Raw genomic sequence first — 19,365 nt, forward strand, 5'->3', positions numbered from 1 at the left:
GTCTGCTGAAACCCTCATTCATGCCTTTGTTACATCTAGTTTTGATTCTTGCAACGCACTACTGGCTGGTCTCCTACATTCTACTGTCCATAAACTTAGGGATTAGTTTTCGACGACCTATTTTAGCTCACAGCAAGTCCTGTTGACCTATTGTCACTCTGCTCACTGACCTACATTAGCTCCTGGTCAAGCAACATCTCGATTTTAACATTTAAAAGAAAAATTAGAATGAGAATTTTAAATTTCATATTCCTCTATGGCCTAATTCTTCCCTATCTCTGTAACCTCCTCCAGTTGCACTACCCTCCTATCTCCACTAATCTAAATTTGGCCTCTTGTCCACCCCCAATTTTAATTGCTCCACCTTTGGTGGCTGTGCCTTCAGTTGCCTAGGCCCCAAGCTTTGGAATTCCCTTCTTATACCTCTCTGGCCCTCTAGTGGGCTTTCCTCCTTTAAGACACTTCTTAATACCTACCTCTTTGACCAAGCTTTTGGTCATCTGACCTAATATCTCCTTATGTGACATAGTGGCATACCTTGTTTTGTAACACACTTGTGAAGCCACTTGTGACATTTCATTACTTTAAAGGCACTATATAAATTGTGGGTGTAAGTAAAGTAATTCATACTGTACTGCAATTTTTTAATTGAATTCAAATAATTCCATTTGTAATACTGGATATATAATGCTGCTTAAACTGGTACATCCTACATTAAATTTTATTGGACCACCTTTGATTTTAATTGGTATTTATTTATAACACTTTTGTAGGTGTGGGAATTGTGTGGGGAGTGCTTCATTACATGAAGTATCGTTGGCGGAAGGAAGAGGCAGAAACCAGACAGATGTATGACATGGTGGAAAGAATCATAGGTACCTAGCATTTCTTTTGGAATTAGATGGTGCTTAAAGGCTAGTGAAATTCGCAAGTAAGCCAATTGATCCCAAGGCCTTTGTTTTCCATTTATTATCAAATGTCTGTTTAGATTGCTATTTGTACTGATGGTGCTTATAAGTAAATGTTGGCTGATACTGGTTGGTTTTTTTTTGTTTAGATGTTCTGAGAAGCCACAATGAAGCCTGCCAAGAAAATAAGGACTTGCAGCCCTATTTGCCTATTCCCCATGTACGTGATTCTCTCATACTAGCCCAGAATAGGTAAGACAAGTTAATAATATAGACCAAAAATTAAGCCTTCAACTAATACAACAGCTGTAAATGTGTTCCTACGCTAAGTACATTTTTATTTTGAATTTCACAGGAAAAAAATGAAAAAGGCATGGGAGAGAGCTGTGGTTTTTGTTGAAACCAATGAGTCCCGTATTCGGAAAGAAACCCAAAGAATAGCGGGAGGAGACTTCTTGGTTTGGAGGTGGACTCAGCCATCTTCAGCTTGTGATAAAATAACAGTTGTGCCGTCCAAAGTATGGCAAGGAAAAGGTATGACTTTGGCATCCACTGCATATTTTGACATGTATATTGAAATTCTCTAGATTTCAGGGTTTTTTAAAGTAAATGCTAACAGGTCTAAATTTTGAGAAAAATTGAAGCGAATTGCCGAGTGCCATTCTCTTTAGTTGGTTTACTTGGCATGGTTTGGTTCACAGCATTGACATGGTTAAAAACACATGATGCAGATTTTGTTTTGCATACATAGTTGCAAATTATTGGTTTTAAAACTGAATGTATGAAACAATATGAAATATAAGGTGCTCCATTCATAGCCATTGAGGTAATTTTTAAAAAATCATGTGTGTAGCTCATCTACTTTAATAAATATTTAGTGTGACACGCATCTGTCCATCCAGCATATGCACCCTAATGCCATGTTTTTGCATTGTACTTAACAGGCGTTGTGAATTGATTTTTTTTTAAAACAAGTTTCCCCATATATCATAAAAACAAAAAGCTAAAAGCTACTGCGGATGCTGGAAATCCAAAACAAAAACAGAATTACCTGGAAAAACTCAGCAGGTCTGGCAGCATCGGCGGAGAAGAAATCAGTTAACGTTTTGAGCCTTCATGGCCCTTCGGCAGAACTGAAGCATATCTTTCCCCATATATCACTGGAATCAATTAGTAATGTGAAGAATAATTCTTCATTCATCCTCCACACTATCAGAGTTAAGTCTAGCTTGGTTTATGACCTGGAGAACCTGCTTGTGTAAATTGGCGCATAAAAATGTCATGAGTTTGCAGATCAGCATCAACGAACATGGTCTATAAAGCTTCAGGACCTGTGCCATCTCAAGTTTATTTTCCTCCAGCTTAAAAGGCTATGTTTTTCCCCAGCTAAAAATAGCACTTTTCTGCCCCTTTCATTACACTGTTTTGAGTCTTGCCCCACATCCAGCCTCCCCACAGATATAGATCAGATAAGATGGTCCTTATAATTCATAGCTGTAGATTTATTTTTGTTTGCAAACTGGTTGCATGCCAGGAATTGGCATTGGTACTAGTACAGATAAATGCAGATGCAGAACACCAATAATATTCAAAATAGGATCTAAATTAAGCAAAAAGAAATTTAAAAAATCAATCATGATCATGACCTACTTACAGGCTCCATTTTAAACAAGTAAGACAAACCAATACAAAAGAAGGACCAAGGCGCAACACTTGCTAAAGTAACACTTATCACAATATTTCTGCCTCCTTCCCATTCTCCACAAACTTTGCTATTCACCGTTTATCTGTCTATGAACCATGAAATAAACTAAATAAAATTATGCTAATGGCCTTCACATATGGGACAGTATATTGACACTAATTGCTGTCTAATGGTTGAATAGTGTGCAAAATATTATAGCCCATTGATAAATATAGGTTGGATAAGCTGTCACCAAAACCTGATTATACTACACAATACATTTATTTTTGCATCTCCAACATCTGCAAATAGTGGCTGGGTTAAAAGCCTCATGTTAATGAACAAACTTGAAAATTTGCTAAAAACAGAATGTGACTGCAAGTTTCTAACCTGGATGTATCCATTCCTTCTCTTGTTTGGTTGTCATGAGAACTTGTTATACTAGATATATCAGAGAAATGCTAGCCCTAATCAGTTGTCAAGGCAAGCTATACCCAATTAAACTCCAATAGCTGAGGTATTGAATTGCATTGCAACAGTGACTACACTTCAAAGTAAAACTTAATTGCCAGCAAAGCACTTTGAGTTAAAAACAAAAAGCTAAAAGCTACTGCGGATGCTGGAAATCCAAAACAAAAACAGAATTACCTGGAAAAACTCAGCAAGTCTGGCAGCATCGGCGGAGAAGAAATCAGTTAACGTTTTGAGCCTTCATGGCCCTTCGGCAGAACTGGAGCATAGTTAGAAGAAGGGAGAAATATAAATTGGTTTAAGGTGGGTGGGGGGAGAGACACATTGAGGGTGTGGTGTGGTGATTGTGGAGATGAGCAGATAATCAAAAGATGTCACAGACAAAAGGGTCAAAGAGGTGTTGAAGGTGGTGGTATTTGTCTGAGAAAAGTGCTAATTAAGAATGGAAGACAGGATATTCAAAGTACAGCTCTAGTGGGGGTGGGGTGGAAAGACTAAAGGTTTTAGTTTTAGATTTAAAAATAATGGAAATAGGTGGGGAAAGAAGAATCTATATAAATTATTGAAAAAAAAAGCGGGGGTGGGGGGGGGGGAAGAAACGGGGTGGGGATGGGGGGAGGGGGAGTTTAAGATCTAAAGTTGTTGAATTCAATATTCAGCCCAGAGGGCTGTAAAGTGCCTAGTCAGAAGATGAGGTGCTGTTCCTCCAGTTTGCGTTGGGCTTCACTGGAACAATGCAGCAAGCCAAGGACAGACATGTTGGCAAGAGAACAGGGTGGAGTGTTAAAATGGCAAGCGACAGGGAGGTTTGGGTCTTTCTTGCGGACAGACCGCAGGTGTTCCAGAGACCAAACGCAAACTGGGCGACCGTTTTGCGGAACACCTGCGGTCTGTCCGCAAGAAAGACCCAAACCTCCCTGTCGCTTGCCATTTTAACACTCCACCCTGTTCTCTTGCCAACATGTCTGTCCTTGGCTTGCTGCATTGTTCCAGTGAAGCCCAACGCAAACTGGAGGAACAGCACCTCATCTTCTGACTAGGCACTTTACAGCCCTCTGGGCTGAATATTGAATTCAACAACTTTAGATCTTAAACTCCCCCTCCCCCCATCCCCACCCCGTTTCTTTCCCCCCCCACCGCTTTTTTTTTCAATAATTTATATAGATTCTTCTTTCCCCACCTATTTCCATTATTTTTAAATCTAAAACTAAAACCTTTAGTCTTTCCACCCCACCCCCACTAGAGCTGTACTTTGAATATCCTGTCTTCCATTCTTAATTAGCACTTTTCTCAGACAAATACCACCACCTTCAACACCTCTTTGACCCTTTTGTCTGTGACATCTTTTGATTATCTGCTCATCTCCACAATCACCACACCACACCCTCAATGTGTCTCTCCGCCCCCCCCCACCCCCCCACCCACCTTAAACCAATTTATATTTCTCCCTTCTTCTAACTATGCTCCAGTTCTGCCGAAGGGCCATGAATGCTCGAAACGTTAACTGATTTCTTCTCCGCCGATGCTGCCAGACCTGCTGAGTTTTTCCAGGTAATTCTGTTTTTGTTAAGCACTTTGAGTTGTCTGGTGGTCTTGAAAAAGCACTACATAAATGCAAGTCCTTTTTTTCTTTCAGATAGATAGGCAATAGTCAACAAAAAATTGTTTAAAAAAAAATTGAGAACACCTGGAGTTGCTCTGAAGTCTCCTTTACAGTTGTGACCTTTTGGGTCACATCCAGTTGTAGTTCAAATTATGTAAAACCACAGTTGAAACTACCAAAACCAGGCCTGCCAGCAAAAGCCGTTCTATAAACCCTGAATCAGTACCCAGAGCAAGTACTACTCTGGACCCCATGAATTTTCATGGCATCAGGTTAAACATGGACAAGCAAACAGCCTGCTGATTACCACCTACTGCTGTCCCACAGGCTGATGGACTAGTAATCCTCCATGTTGAAACACCACTTGTAATAGACCCTGAGGGAACGGACACAATACACTCTGGGGTGAGGAACTTCAATGTTCATCACCGAGTGGCTTGGTAGAACCAGTACTGACTGAGTCATAAGAACGTACGAATTGGGAGCAGGAGCAGGCCACTCAGCCCTTCGAGCCTGCTCTGCCATTCAACAAGATCATGGCTGTTCTGATTGTAACCGCCACTCCAAATTTATGTCTTTCTCCAACATGTTTCACCCCCTTGTTTATCAAAAACCTTATCTAGCCCTGCCTTAAAAATATTCAAAGACACTGCTTCCACTGCCTTTTAAAGAGAGTTCCAAAGACTCACGACCCTCTGAGAGAAAAAATTTCTCCCCCTCTGTCTTAAATGAGCGACCCCTTATTTTTAAACTGTGACCCCTAGTTCTAGATTCTCCCACAAGAGGAAACATCCTCTCTACATCCACTTTGTCAAGACCCCTCAGGATCTTAAAGGTTTCAATCAAGTCACCTCTTACTCTTCTAAGCACCAGTGAATACAAACCTAACCTGTCCAGCCTTTCCTTGTAAGACAACCCACCCATTCCCATTTGCCAGATCCTTGCCCACTCATTTAACCTATCTATGTCACTTTGTAACCTCCTCATGTCCTCTTCACAGCTTACTTTCCTACCTATCTTTGTGTCGTCAATAAATTTAGCAACCATAGCTTCAGTCCTTTCATCCTGAAAAACATATGTGCCAAACTGGGCCTGTGGTAAGTGGTGAGAGCCAACAAGAGGGAAAACCTGTTTGATCTTATTCTCACCGATCTACCTGTTGCAGCTGCATCTGTCAATTATTGTATTAGTAGGAGCGACCACCAGAAGTCTTTTGTGAGGAGTCCTGTCTTCACATTGTATTGTGTGACACTACCACTGTGCTAAATAGAGTTTCAGAACGGATCTAGCACCTCAAAACTGGGCATCTATGAGGTGCTGTGGGTATGAACAGCAGAATTGTATTCAACCACCATTTCTAACCTCATGGCCTGGCATATCTCTCACTCTACCATTGCCATCAGGCCAGGAGATTGTCCCTCTTTCAGTGAGGATTGCAAGAGAGCAGCACATGAGGTGCCAAGCTGGGGAAGCTACAACAGATAACTATGTGCATGTTAAACAGTAGAATCAGCATGCTATAGACAGCTAAGCAATCCCACAACCAATGGATAAGATAAAAGCCCTATAGTCCTACTACATCCAGTCATGAATGGCAGTGGACAATTGAAGTAACTAATAGGAAGAAGCTCCAGAAACATCCCCATCCTTCGTGATGGGGGAGTTCAGCATGTCAGTGCAAAAGACCAGGCTGAAGTGTTTGCAGCCACCTTCAGCTGGAAATGCCAAGTGGATGATGCATTTTGGCCTCCTTCCAAGGTCTCCAGCATGCCAGTCTTCAGCTAATTTGATTCACTCTGTGATATCAAGAAATGGCTGAAGGCATTAGGTGCTGCAACAGCCCTGACAACATTCTGGCAATAGCACTGAAGACTGGTGCTCTAGAGTTTGCTGTGATCCAACCAAGCTGCTTAGGTTAGCTGCAACACCAGCACCTACTGTGAATTTGGAAAATTGCCTGGGTATGTCCTGTCCATAAGGAAAACACAGGACAAATCCAATCCGGCCAATTAACCATCTAATCAGTCTACTTTCAATTATAAATAAATGATGGAAGGTGTCAGTGTTAGTACTATCAAGTGTTGCAGTAATCTGCTTACTGATGCTCAGTTTGGGTTCCTCTAGAGGTAGGTGACTGGACATCATTACAGCCTAGGTTTAAATATGCATGAAAGAGCTGAATTCCAGAAGTGAGATGAGTGTGACTGCCCTTGACATCAAGATAGCATTTGACCAAGTGTGGAATCAAGGAGACCTAGCAAGCTTAAAGTCAATGGGAATCAGAGGGAAAATTTTCCAGTACTTGGAGTCATACCCAGCTTAAAGAAAGATGACTCTGGTTGTTGGAGGTCAGTCATCATAGTCCCAGGACATTGCTGCAGGAGTACCTCAGGGCAGTGTCCTAAGCCAAACCATCTTCAGCTGCTTCATCAATTATCTTTCCTCCAGCATAAGATCAGAAGTTGGCGTGTTCACAGATGATTACAATGTTCAATATCATTTGCAACTTCTCAGATAGTGAAGTAGTCCATGCCTGCGTGAAACAACACCTGAACAACACTCAGGTTTGGGCTGACAAGTTGCAAGTAACATTCACAGAGGTACCAGGCAATGACCTTCTCCAACAAAAGAGAATCTAATCATCTTCCCTGGACATTCAATGGCATTACCATTGTTGAATCCCCTACCATCAACATCCTGGGCTTTACCATTGATGAGAAACTTAACTGGACCAACCATATAAATATTGTGGCCACAAGAGCGGTTCAGAGGCTAGGAATTCAGCAGTGAGTATCTCGCCACCTGACTACCCAAAGTCTGTCCAGCACCTGCAAGTCACAAGTCAGGAGTGTGATGAAATACTCACCAGTTGCTTGGATGAGTGCAGCTACAACAACATTCGAATTCAGCACCATCCAGGCCAAAGCCATCTGCTTGATTGACACCTCGCCCATCAATTTACTCCCTCCACCAACAGTGCACAATGGCAGCCGTATGCATCATCTACAATATGCGTTGCAGCAACTCACCAAGGCTCCTTCAACAGCACCTTCCAAACCCACATCCTGTATCACCTAGAAGGACGTGGGTAGATGATATATGGGAACATCGCCACGTTGAAGTTCCCCTCTAAGCCACACACCATCCTGGCTTGGAACTACATCGTTCTTTCACTGTCTCTGGGTCAGAATCCTGGAACTCGCTCCCCACCCCCCCTAATGGCACAGTGGGTGTACTATACCACATGGACTGCAGCGGCTCAAGAAGTGGCTCACCACCATCTTCTCAAGGGCAATTGGAGATTGGCGGTAAATGATGTCTGCGATGCATATGTCCCATGAGCCAACATGGTGGCTCTGTGTACCATCACATTAATTGCAATGGAGTATTTTAAATTTGTAGGTACTTTAAAGATGCTTTATGACGCAATTTTGGAAGTCTTAATCATTCCTTATCATTGAAAGACTCCAAGCAAATTATTGAGGAGTCAGTGAATAACTAAGTGGATGTTGTGATACAATCTACACTACCACCATCTAGGGAAGAATGTTTGATTATGTTGAAGGTCATTAACTGCTGTTTATTTAGCTGCGATTATAGTAGCTATAAGACTGTCACATGATATAATGCTCACAGGTTTACTTTGCAATACTATTTAGATTTGACTGGATATTGTAATGCCTTTTTCTGGTCTGTCCTGGAAGCTGGAATTATGGTGGTGCTTTAGGAGCGTTCCTGCTCTTAATTTGGGCGACTTTGATACACTGCTACATAATGTGGAGAAGAACAATTACCACCTTGTGGATTTTTTGTTTTATTTTGAACAGATGGCATCCTCCACATTCTAATCCCACTTAGCCATTTCTTCATATCCTGCAATACCGTATTGAAGTTCATCACTTCCAGTTTAGATTCGAGTCAAGTCAAACAAAATAGTTATTCCACTCCCAGGCAGAAAAGATGGGAGGTTGCTCGAGTGGATCACGAACATTGGCATGTACTGGTTGGGCCAAATAGCTTGTTTCTGTGCCATAAATCCTACGTAATCCTAATGGTCCCAAGTCGTAGACCTTTTATAGGATATGTTAGCAGAATATCATCATAGCAGAATGTTTTGTGTGCATCAAGCAAAATGTTTTCCCAGAGTCAATGAAGCTAGTCTTGTTTCCTTTTTGGTATGTGGAGGATGCAACAATTCAAATTATGAAGTTCTTAAAGTATGTCATTTAGCCTTTATTCTCATTTTCTTCCCCTCAGATGACTTTTATTCGAGTATCATCACTGTGGTATCCTATTGCAGAGACAATTCTTTGAGTTTAATTATAGTAGCTGCAATGCTGCCATGTGAAGTAATGGTCATATGTAAGCCTTGATGGCAAGTGGCAGCCAACATTTGAGCAGTGGGGTAGAAGAGACATTGCAGGCAGATCTGATCCTCTATTTATCTGATGTACATACATGTATACCGCCAAGAATTGGTGCTATAGAGTAACAGGAGTGGAAATACTCAAATATCTGTACATCCACTGAGGCCAGTTACAATGGCCAAGTACCCCAGTGGCTGAGTCAACTAATTCAACACAAATGAGAAACTTTTTTGTAGAAAAATATTTTGAGAAATTGTATGATCTTAATGTAGCATGAAATAGTATTACGATCTTGAGGGAGACCATCAGCTTTTAAAAGGCTATTAACTGAAAGAACTGTGCCACAAGGATTCACGTTTTAAACAAAAGCTGATACTGTACAAGATTGAAACAAAGCAAGTACACCTAATTTAACACAATACTTAGAAAACCCTTATGCTTTAAACCCAAAAATCTTAATAGATCATTTCCTGTTCTGTTTTTCATTTCACCTGAGAGTTTCCCTATACATTACCAGATCTTTAGAGCCCTTTCACTTCTGAGACCAAACCAAGATGCCCCACAGCTCTCAAGACTTCACTTTGACTTGCCTCAGTTTCCCAGTCGGGCACTTAAACTTCCAGAGCTCCCGCCTTCTGCTTAGTTTTGCAATCCCTACTTAGTGACTCCAACCCAGGAGCACCCTGGTTCCAAATGGCTTCTATGCTCATTATTCTGGCTGCTGGCAGATATACCACTGCCTTCTCAGTCTTCCAAGCTGGTTACCATTTCTGAGAAAAGCATAGAGATAAACTCAAAACAAAAGACTGCCTTCCTGCAATCTGCTCCCATGGCAGTGTGGCACACCTGGGATGTCAAAGATAGAGATCCAAACCAATTAGCTTGCAATTTTAAATCTGGCATTTGAAAAATATATTGGATACTTTAAGACCTTCTCTTTTTTTCCCCATTGCTTCCAAATCTTTCTTTGATCTGGGACCCACATGAATAATTTAAACCCCTTAATAGAGAAAACTCTAGATATCTCATTTCTACCAAAAACTCAAGAAAAATAGCCTATTCTTCACATTTCCACCTCTGACCTCTTTAAGTAAACATTGTCTATCCTTTGGTAATTATAGAGTCAAAGAGTTTTACAGCACAGAAAGAGGCCCTTCGGCCCATCGTGTCTGCGCTGGCCATCAAGCACCTATCTACTCTAATCCCATTTTCCAGCATTTGGCCCACAGCATTGTATGCTATGGCATTTCAAGTGTTCATCTAAATACCACTTAAATGTTGTGAGGGTTCCCACCTCTACCACCCTTTCAGGCAGAGAGTTCCAGATACCCCCAGATGCTCAAGCTGGTCAAATTGGTGGCACTTCCTGCAGATGTAGCCATCCAGCCTTCCAGGAGCATCCAAGACTTCCCACATACTGCAGGCTGTGCAACACACACGACTGAGCTCCCCTGCCATAACTTAAGTTAAAAAACTCTTACCCTAAATTTGAGCTAAGTAGAAAACTTAAGTTTCTTCTTTAAAAAAAGAAGCTAGAACTCTTTCCTTTCCTTAATGCAGCTTATAAGTGGAGACAAAGGCAGTCTTTTGTTTTGAGTTTATCTCTGTGCTTTTCTCAGAAATGGTAGTCAGCTTGGAAGACTGAGAAGGCAGTGGTATATCTGCCAGATCTGGGCCTCAACCCTCGGGCTTTTAATGAGAAGCCCCACTGCTGCCGTTCACCCCCAGGTTCACTCCGCTCCTGCTGCTGCTCCAACTGGCTCTCCTCTTGGTGCTGCTGACTGCCTGTCCCAGAGTGGTCCTCCTGCACTCTCCTCTGTGTGACTGTGTTGATGTACGCAGAGGGATGTTGACGAGAAGGATTTGTGTCTCACCTTGCATGTGAATGGTTTCTCCCCTATGTGAAAGCATTGGTGTCTATGGAGGGTTGATGACCACGACAATGATTTGTCACACATCTCGCGCGTGAAGGTATCTTGGGTGTTTGTCAGTTTCCCCAACCCAGGTTTTTTACACTTATCCTACATTTAAAAATTCATTTCCCAAAACTAAAAGTTATATTCTAAAACATTTGAATCATAAAATTACATATTCATATTCTGAAATTTTCTTATGTAGCCTTCCACCTTGATGGTAGAAATTCTCCACCTAACAGTTTGACACCCTGTTTAAAGATCCGCAACATGTTTGACCCAGTCATGTAAGTACCTAATGAGCTATGGTGATTCTATTGCACAGGAATGCTGCAGTCTTGAAGTGATCAGATGTATCAGCATGTTAAAGATGTAAATCAGTAGCCACTACATTTATGTTGTAAATTTTAAAAATGCTGAGCAAATTTTAATTTAAAAACTTTAGTTCTATAATTTGACTTTGCAATTTTGAAACTAATGCATGTTCAGTTTAGTGTCCAACTGTCACATTGTTATCAGATTGTCAAAGTTATAGAAATAATAGCAAACTCAAAAATCGAAATTAAGGTTAAGTTTGTTCATGTGTTACATGGAGCATCAATATTTTTGCATTAGAGTAACAGCAAGTGGGTTTGTAGTTGCTTTTCTAAACTATTGATTTGCATCAGACTAAGGAAAGGGGATTAGTGTAAAGTAGTGATACTTAAGAGAATTTTATAATACAGTAATCAACTAAGCATATCTTGAGAGTCCTGTTTTGAATATTTTGTTTAAATATGAGTTAAATTTGAAAGATTAGTTATGTGAAGTTTTTTGCATTGCCCATTCTGTCATCTTTCCTCAAGTATTTTGTAATTGGTTAAAGGATGCCCTAGTAATATCCAGTATCAGATCTTTTCAAACTCTGATACTGCCAAATCTCGAAGTAGGATTCTTTTACTAGGTCTGTTCTGACTGACATGAGAATGGTACCAGATTAAAGGGGGAACCAGTAGATGTAGTATATTTGGATTTTCAAAAAGCATCCAGTGGGATGTGACAGAAGTTATTACACAAAATTAAGGCTCATAAAATTGCAGGTACTGTATTAGCATGGACTGAGGATTGGTTAATGGACACAAAACTGAAAAGGTATAAACGTGTTATTTTAGTATTGGCAGGCTGTATTTAGTGGGGTGCCACAAGGATCAGTGCTTAGATGTCAGCTATTTACTATCTATATCAGTAAACTCGGTCCGCATATCTAGGTTAATGTATCCCGATTTGCTGATGGTGCAAAGCTAGGTGGGAAGGAGAGCACAGAGGCCACAAAGGGATATAGAAAGGCTAAGTGAGTGGGCAAGAAGGTGGCAAACAGAATATAATGTGGAGAAGTGTGAAGTTATCCACTTCAATAAGAAAAATAGAAATGCAGAATATTTTTAGGTGAGAGGCTAAGAATGTTAATATTCAGAGGGACCTGCCTTGTGAAGCAAAATCACAAAGTTAACAAGAAACAGCGAGCAATTGGCAAGACAAATGGTATGTTAATCATTATTGTAAAGGGACTGAAATATAAGAGTAAAGAAGCCTTACTGCAATTAAAAAGCAACTGTGAGGCCGCATCTAGAGCACTGCACAGTTCTGGCCGCCTTACCTAAAGAATGCACTTGCTTTAGAGAGGGTAATGAAGGCCAACCAGACCTATACTCGGAGTTTGAAAGAATGAAAGGTTATCTTATTGAAACATTTAAAATTCTTATTAAAAAACATTAAAAGTATATAAAAGGATCTCTACAAGATGGATGCTGGGTACATATTCCTTCTGGTTGGAGAGTATACAACTAGGGGTTAAGTGTCAGAATAAGGGTCGAACATCTAGGGCTGAGATGGGGAGAAACTTCTTCACTCGGGGTTATGAAGTTTTAGAATCCTCTACCCCAGAGAGCTGTGGAGGTTCAGTCATTGAATATATTTAAGGCAGATTGAAATATTTTTGCACACTAAGAGAATCGAGGTATATAAGGATAACATTAGAAGGTGAATCAGCCATCATCTCATTGACGGAGTAGGCTCAATGGGCTGAATGGCTTCTAATTGTTACACAATAGTTCTGGCTTAATGAGCCTGCTGCTCCTTTAGTTTTTCTACTGTGCTAGCAAGAAAATGCACAAATATCAATATCATATTTTGATATCAAAATATCAAAATGCACAAATGGGGAAGAACCGTTTGGAAATATAACTGAATTGTGTGAACTGGTCATTTTCAGTTTCAGTAAAGAATATTTACAACAACAGCAACTTATATTTGTATAGCACCATAATATAATAAAACGTTCCAAGTGCTTTACATATGACACTGAGCCACATGAGACATTGAATCAGATTACAAAAAAGCTTGGACAAAGAGGTAGGTTTTAAGGAGTGTCTTAAAGAGGTGGAGAGGTGCACGGAGAGAATTCCAGAGCTTAGGGGCCTCAGTGTTTTATATAAAGCTCCTTTCTGCAGGAATAGAAAGTAAAATGTGGTACATATGAGGTTGTCCATACCATTCATTGCCTAACCTTAATTCAGATATTCATAGATCCAGTGCCTGCTCCACTATGCTATCCAATTCCCGGAAAAATATTTTTGTTATTTTATATTATACCTGATATCTGCATTTTTCCATTTACTTTTTTAAAAAAAACACATATTTATCATTTTTATTTTGCAGGGAGATTGGGGATGACTGGCATGTTGCAATTCAGGAAGCAATCCTAGAAAAATGCAGTGACAATGAGGGAATTGTTCATATTGCAGTGGATAAGAACTCACGTGAGGTTAGATGTACTACCATTTTCTGGCAGATATTCTTATTTCATCATCTTGATGTCTTGCTGTCTGTTTAACTGATTTTCTTAAAAGTCTGAGCATTTTTCTTGTAATTGATGTGGTTTCCTTGTTTTTGTTCGTATACAGTAATTTCTTCCATTCTTTCTGCTGTAGGGTTGTGTGTATGTGAAGTGTTTGTCTCCAGAATATGCTGGCAAGGCTTTTAAAGCACTTCATGGCTCATGGTTTGATGGTAAGATGCTTTAAAATTGCTCATACATAGTTTAAGTTTCACGTTTTGTAGTTTGGAAGCTGAAAATAACTTGCTAAATTCAGAGCAGAAAATTGTGAAAACAAAATCTGGTTTTCAATTCAACATCCTATTAGAATTAATGAATTACTAATGTCAGGAGCTTTTCACACGGAATACAAATTAATAGGCAATAAGACCTGCTCTGGCTCACCCTTTTATTGCTTTTATAAGTCTGCTAGCAGCTAGAATTATACTTAGGAGGCAGGGTTTTTGGTGGGGCGGGCGGGGGGTGTAATGTGCACAAAGGACTTTGCATTATGCTTTGGAATCCATTATACTGCTACAGAAAAAGATTTACTTTTAAAGCTATCTTAACCATGTTGTTGCGTGGCAGTGTCATGCTGAGGCCCAACAGCTTGCCATAAAAAGACACTGATTCCATAAATCTGTTTTAGGCATCAGTGGGACAAGTATTACCTGTTGAAATTTACTGAAGTTTCCTGAGGCAATTAGGATTGGTATTTTTTCATCTTAGAATTCTTATTTATGCAAACATAACTGCACTTGTGGGTGGTAGCTGTTTCTAAAATGGCAAAAGTAGCAGCAATAAAGGTTCTTTTTTGTAGTCTATTGCAACTAATTGTGTAATGTACAATTCACCAGATGTCCTTGCTCTTAAATGCATTGTAATGAATGTAAACAATTATTTCCATGGTGCTTGCTTGAGTTTTCATTTAGTTGATCTTTTATGTTTTTCAGGAAAACTAGTGACTGTAAAATATCTGAGACTAGATCGTTATCATTATCGTTTCCCCCAGGCTGTCCATTGCAACACTCCCTTAAAGCCATCAAATAGGTACATGAATTCAATGTCACATCTGCGTCTTCTGACCAACACAGCTAACTCACAAGGAGCCTCATGAGACCTCTCCTACCCCTGCCAGTACTGTTACACTGCAGCAAGAGAAGTCCTGCTTGAATGCTCTGTCTTCCTTTTTATTGCTTTTATATGTACACTTTTTGTATTATAAGGAATGCATCTTTTATGCCAAGATGCCAGGAAGCTGGAGAAAATTTCCAAAGGAGCTATCTGTAGCATTGGTGTACTGGGGTAAAAAGTAGTGACGTCGACGTGAAACAAGGTATGGCTTTCATACAATGGTTATTAATTCTTAGGCTATGGACTGGGCATGAACAGTTTTGTTTACTGGAAATTAATTATTTTTTTAGGTATATTAGAGATTAATCATGTACACTACGGTCCAATCGTATTTGACCACTGAGCTAAAGGAGAGAATATCAACAGGTCTGACTCGACTGCTCAAAACCTCTTGCATTTTTGGAATAATGAATTGCAGTGCTAGAATGTAAATTTGAGTGTAGTTTGGCACAGGACAGCCATCTGATAGCACTGCAGGGAAACTTTTTGGGTAATAGGAAAGAGCAAGTACACAAATATATAGGGCACATTTCAACAGAGCTGTTTTAGATGAACTTTAACACCAATAAGGACAGCTTTACGGTGTAACTGTCTGCTTAACAATGAGATACAACTTTATTTGTGCACTAAACATGTCTGGATTAAAAATGGATTAAAATAGCACCATCATGCAGAGAGAAGGAAACCAGCTGTGTGGTGTGAAGTGTCATAATTTGCAGAATGACACTGCAGGTTACTCAATGCAAAACAAAAAAAACTTAGTTGATTAGCAACTTGGTCTATCTTTCATTAATCAGTAAATACACGCAATCTGAGTAATGGAACCATTTGCAGAATGAGTATAGTTTAACACATTCATTTAATCCTGCTTTTATTCACTGTTCCAAATTTAGGTCATAATCTGCAGTTAAGAGTGTTTCAGCATGGAATTGCACAAATGCACAATTTACTCAGTAAACATGATGCACACTGCCTGCAGCAGAGCCTTACTGTGCCTTACCTTTGTGTGCTTGATACAGGCACTGTAATGAATAGGAATGTAGGTTAATTCCCAGTTTTAAAGCGTTCCACTTCGAAAACTATCCGGTTTGTTCTGTACAGCTTTTTGTTGCACTTTGGTTTAAAAGTTGTACTAAGAGTAAAGCAAGGAATCTTGCTGTACCTTGTGTGCATCGTATGATGGTGTTAATATTATTCATGTTTTTGGGCCAACCCGTGGTGCACCTGATTGTTGATCTGTTGTAAGAGTGAATGTATAAGTGGATGTGGCATTTTTTAAGAAAAGGGGCACCGCTTGATGCAGATGCATCTTTGAATTTTCCAGCTTCTATGATGTATTTCATTTTATGTAAACATTGTACATTTATATATTGTAATATGTACCATTATGCAGCTTATTTTGCTTATAACTGTTAAGATTGACAATATCCCTACCTGCAAGACAGATGGGAAGGTGTATAATATCCAGAAGTTCAAAAAGTTCAGATGTTTAATGTAATTTGTCATTTGTCTTGTAAAAACACTCTAATTAAAGGTTTACTAGGGGTTTTTAAAATGCTGGTATTTGTCTATTATTCATAATCTTTGTTTCAGTTCCTGCCGCTAGTAAGGTTTCTATTATCATGCTTCAAACACTTGCAAAGTGAAACATTTTCAAATCATCATTCATCATGTAATAAAACATTCCAGGAGAGAGAGAACGTGCATTTCAATTGCACCTCATCATATCAGGATGTCCCAGAATACTTTTACAATCAATAGATTACTTTCAAAATGGCTATGTAGGCAAATGCAGCAGGCAATTTGTGCACAGCCTTACAAACAGCAAATGAATAAATGACCAAATCATACGTGGCAATGAATAGGGAAGGGATGTTGGTCAGCCAGCTGAGAGAACTCTTTGAACAGTGTTTTAAGATATTTTATAGGCACCTGAGCAGGCAGACGGAGGGGGCCGGGGAATCGGTTAGACATCTTACCCAAAAGACTGTGCCTCTGACAATGAAGCACTGTCAGGATTGTGAAGTATTAGCCAAGATTATGTGCTCAAGTTAGTAGCGGAACTTGAACCCACATATTTCTAAATCAAAGGCATAATTGCCACGAACTGAGCCACTTGTTCCAAAATACTTGGTGATGGGAGTGCTATGTACCAAGCAAGAAGTAGGAGAGAGGTTGCGAGAAGTAGTTAAAGATATCAGTTCTGAGGAGACTTTTTTTTTAATGGGGCTGGGGAGCTTGGAGGTAGCAAAGTTGTATAAGAAAATTCTAGAGCACAGGGCCGTAGTAGTTGAAGGCTTTGTCACCAATGGTGGGGTAAATGTCAGGTAGAGGACATATAATTGTAAATCCCTTTCATTCAACAATATTTTAAAAATGGGGAAAAATCATTCAATTTGCAAGCTCTGGCTATATTCAACATGTTTTTGAGCTGTTGGGAATATCGGTGGTCTGCTTATTTTTTTGCAATTTCTAGCCATCAATATGATCAATAAAACTGTCCAACTTTTTATTCGTTCAAGGGATGTAGGCATCATTGGTAAGGCCAGCCTAACCCTGATTGCCATTTAAGGTCAACCATTGCAGTCCTTGGGATGTGGCACTCCCACAGTGCTGTTAGGTAGGGAGTTTCAGGATTTTGACCCAGTGATAGGGAGGGAACGGCAAACATATTTCTAAGTCATGTTGGTGTATGACTTGAAGGGAAGCTTACAAGTGATATGCACCTGCTGTTCTGTCCTACATGGTAGAGATTGTGGGTTTGGGAGATGCTGTCACTTGCTGTGATGTTTCCATTATACTTTTCTCCCACCATTCAGTTGTAGTGAGTTCTGTTGTTTTAAAGTAAAATGGTTGAATTAAGTTTGTAACTGACATTTTAAAATGTAAGTTTCTCTTTAATCATTTGTCGGTATAAGGTGTGCCAAATGTTTCCCAGCATCTGACATAGTGTTTGATTTCTCTTGCAAACCATGAATTTTGTGTTTGAGAAATGACTTGGCAAAACTGCTGAGTTGTCAAATGGCTCACAAAGCCACTAAAAACTGGTCATGGATGGTTTATGGATATTACGGTGCAAATTCTTAGAGCTGAGATTTATGGTTTATCTCCACTCCTATGTTGATTTGAGTGGTGGTTAATGGTATGTGCAGAAAGGATTTTGGTGAATGAGGTATAGTCCACATTTTGCAAGAGACTTGCATTTATATAGTGCCTTTCATGACCACAGGTTGTCCCAAAGCCCTTTTGAAATATAATTGCTGTTGTAGGAAATGCAGCAGCCAATTTCTGCACAGCAAAAGCCCACAAAAAACATTGATATTGACTAGGTAATCTGTTTTTGTGATATTAGGAGATAAATGTTGGCTAGGACACTGGGGATAAAACTGCCCTACTCCTATTTGAAATACTGTAATACAAGTTAAGTATCCTTTCGAAAATCGAACATTTTTTTGAATGGCTATGCAGTTAATTTGTATGTTCAAGCAATGTAATATATTAAAGATGTAGTAAGTGTTAACAGCTAAGAAGTAGGGTGTGAGAGAGTTGACAAGTGGAGAAACAACCTAGTATTTGTAGACTGTAGCAGGCTTAGGCTATTGTAATATAAGTAGGCCTAGGCCTACTGTATATATGGTAGATCTGGAAACCAAAAATATCTGAATACTGAAACGCAATCAGCCCCAAGGGTTTTGGATAAAGAATACTCGACCTGTACTATAGGATCCTTTACATCCACCTGAGGGGGCAGATGGGGCATCGATTTAACATCTTACCTGAAAGACTCCGTCGCTGATAGCGCAGCACTCTAGCTGCCTTGATTTTTGTTCTCCAGTCTCTGGAGTGAGGCTTGAAGCCACAACCTTGTGACAGGCAAGAATGTTGTCTGAGCCATCGCTGACACTTGCCCCAATTAATACGGTTTCATGTTGTAATTTGCCATATTTTTTTTTAACTCATTTTTCTCTTAATCAAGTATCATCACTGGGGACAATTGGAACACATTTACTTTTGACATAAATACCAAATTCAACGTAGCTGAGTCAGTTATAGAATGGACCAGGTGCAGAATAAACTTTCCTCTACCATACTGTGACCACAGTCCAAGCATATAACACAAAACTTTGGGGAATAATAATATTTCAGAGTGCCTCATTGATAAGCATTTGGATTCCAAATAATTAAATTGTTTCAACAACCAAATTGGGTCCTCAATGTGTTTACAGTTGCTTTTAATCTAATACCGGCGTTTCCGGTTCAGAATATCAGAAGGATTTCTTTGTGGTTTTTAGCCTATTTTCTTGATGTTCGCAGTTTAATAATGTGTTGGTTGACAATTTTAACGTGGGCCACTGCACCTCAATCTTGTCCTTGCCTGACATTCATAATCAGACTCGGATGTTACTGGATGCTCCATCAGGATTTGGAACC

General features: G+C 39.8%; 1 protein-coding gene across 5 annotated transcripts in view; it reads left to right on the forward strand.

Moving 5' to 3' along the window:
* The window catches only part of lemd3 (LEM domain containing 3), a 50,331-nt gene extending 33,842 nt beyond the window's left edge, over nt 1-16,489 (forward strand). The window contains exons 7-15 of one of the 5 annotated variants that reach the window (XM_078567946.1): nt 774-875; nt 1,058-1,160; nt 1,264-1,442; nt 11,152-11,233; nt 13,644-13,749; nt 13,916-13,994; nt 14,754-14,850; nt 15,027-15,136; nt 15,225-16,489. In XM_078567946.1, coding sequence (XP_078424072.1) covers nt 774-875; nt 1,058-1,160; nt 1,264-1,442; nt 11,152-11,233; nt 13,644-13,749; nt 13,916-13,994; nt 14,754-14,850; nt 15,027-15,090 — 812 coding nt within the window. In that variant the 3' untranslated portion in view covers nt 15,091-15,136; nt 15,225-16,489. Of the gene's footprint in view, nt 1-773; nt 876-1,057; nt 1,161-1,263; nt 1,443-11,151; nt 11,234-13,643; nt 13,750-13,915; nt 13,995-14,753 lie in introns of all 5 variants that reach the window. The other 4 variants (XM_078567948.1, XM_078567945.1, XM_078567947.1 and 1 more) reach the window with 4 other exon arrangements.
* The last annotated feature ends 2,876 nt before the right edge of the window (nt 16,490-19,365 follow it).

This window comes from Cetorhinus maximus, chromosome 22 (assembly GCF_964194155.1).
Source record: "Cetorhinus maximus chromosome 22, sCetMax3.hap1.1, whole genome shotgun sequence".
Classification (NCBI taxonomy): Eukaryota; Metazoa; Chordata; class Chondrichthyes; order Lamniformes; family Cetorhinidae; genus Cetorhinus; species Cetorhinus maximus.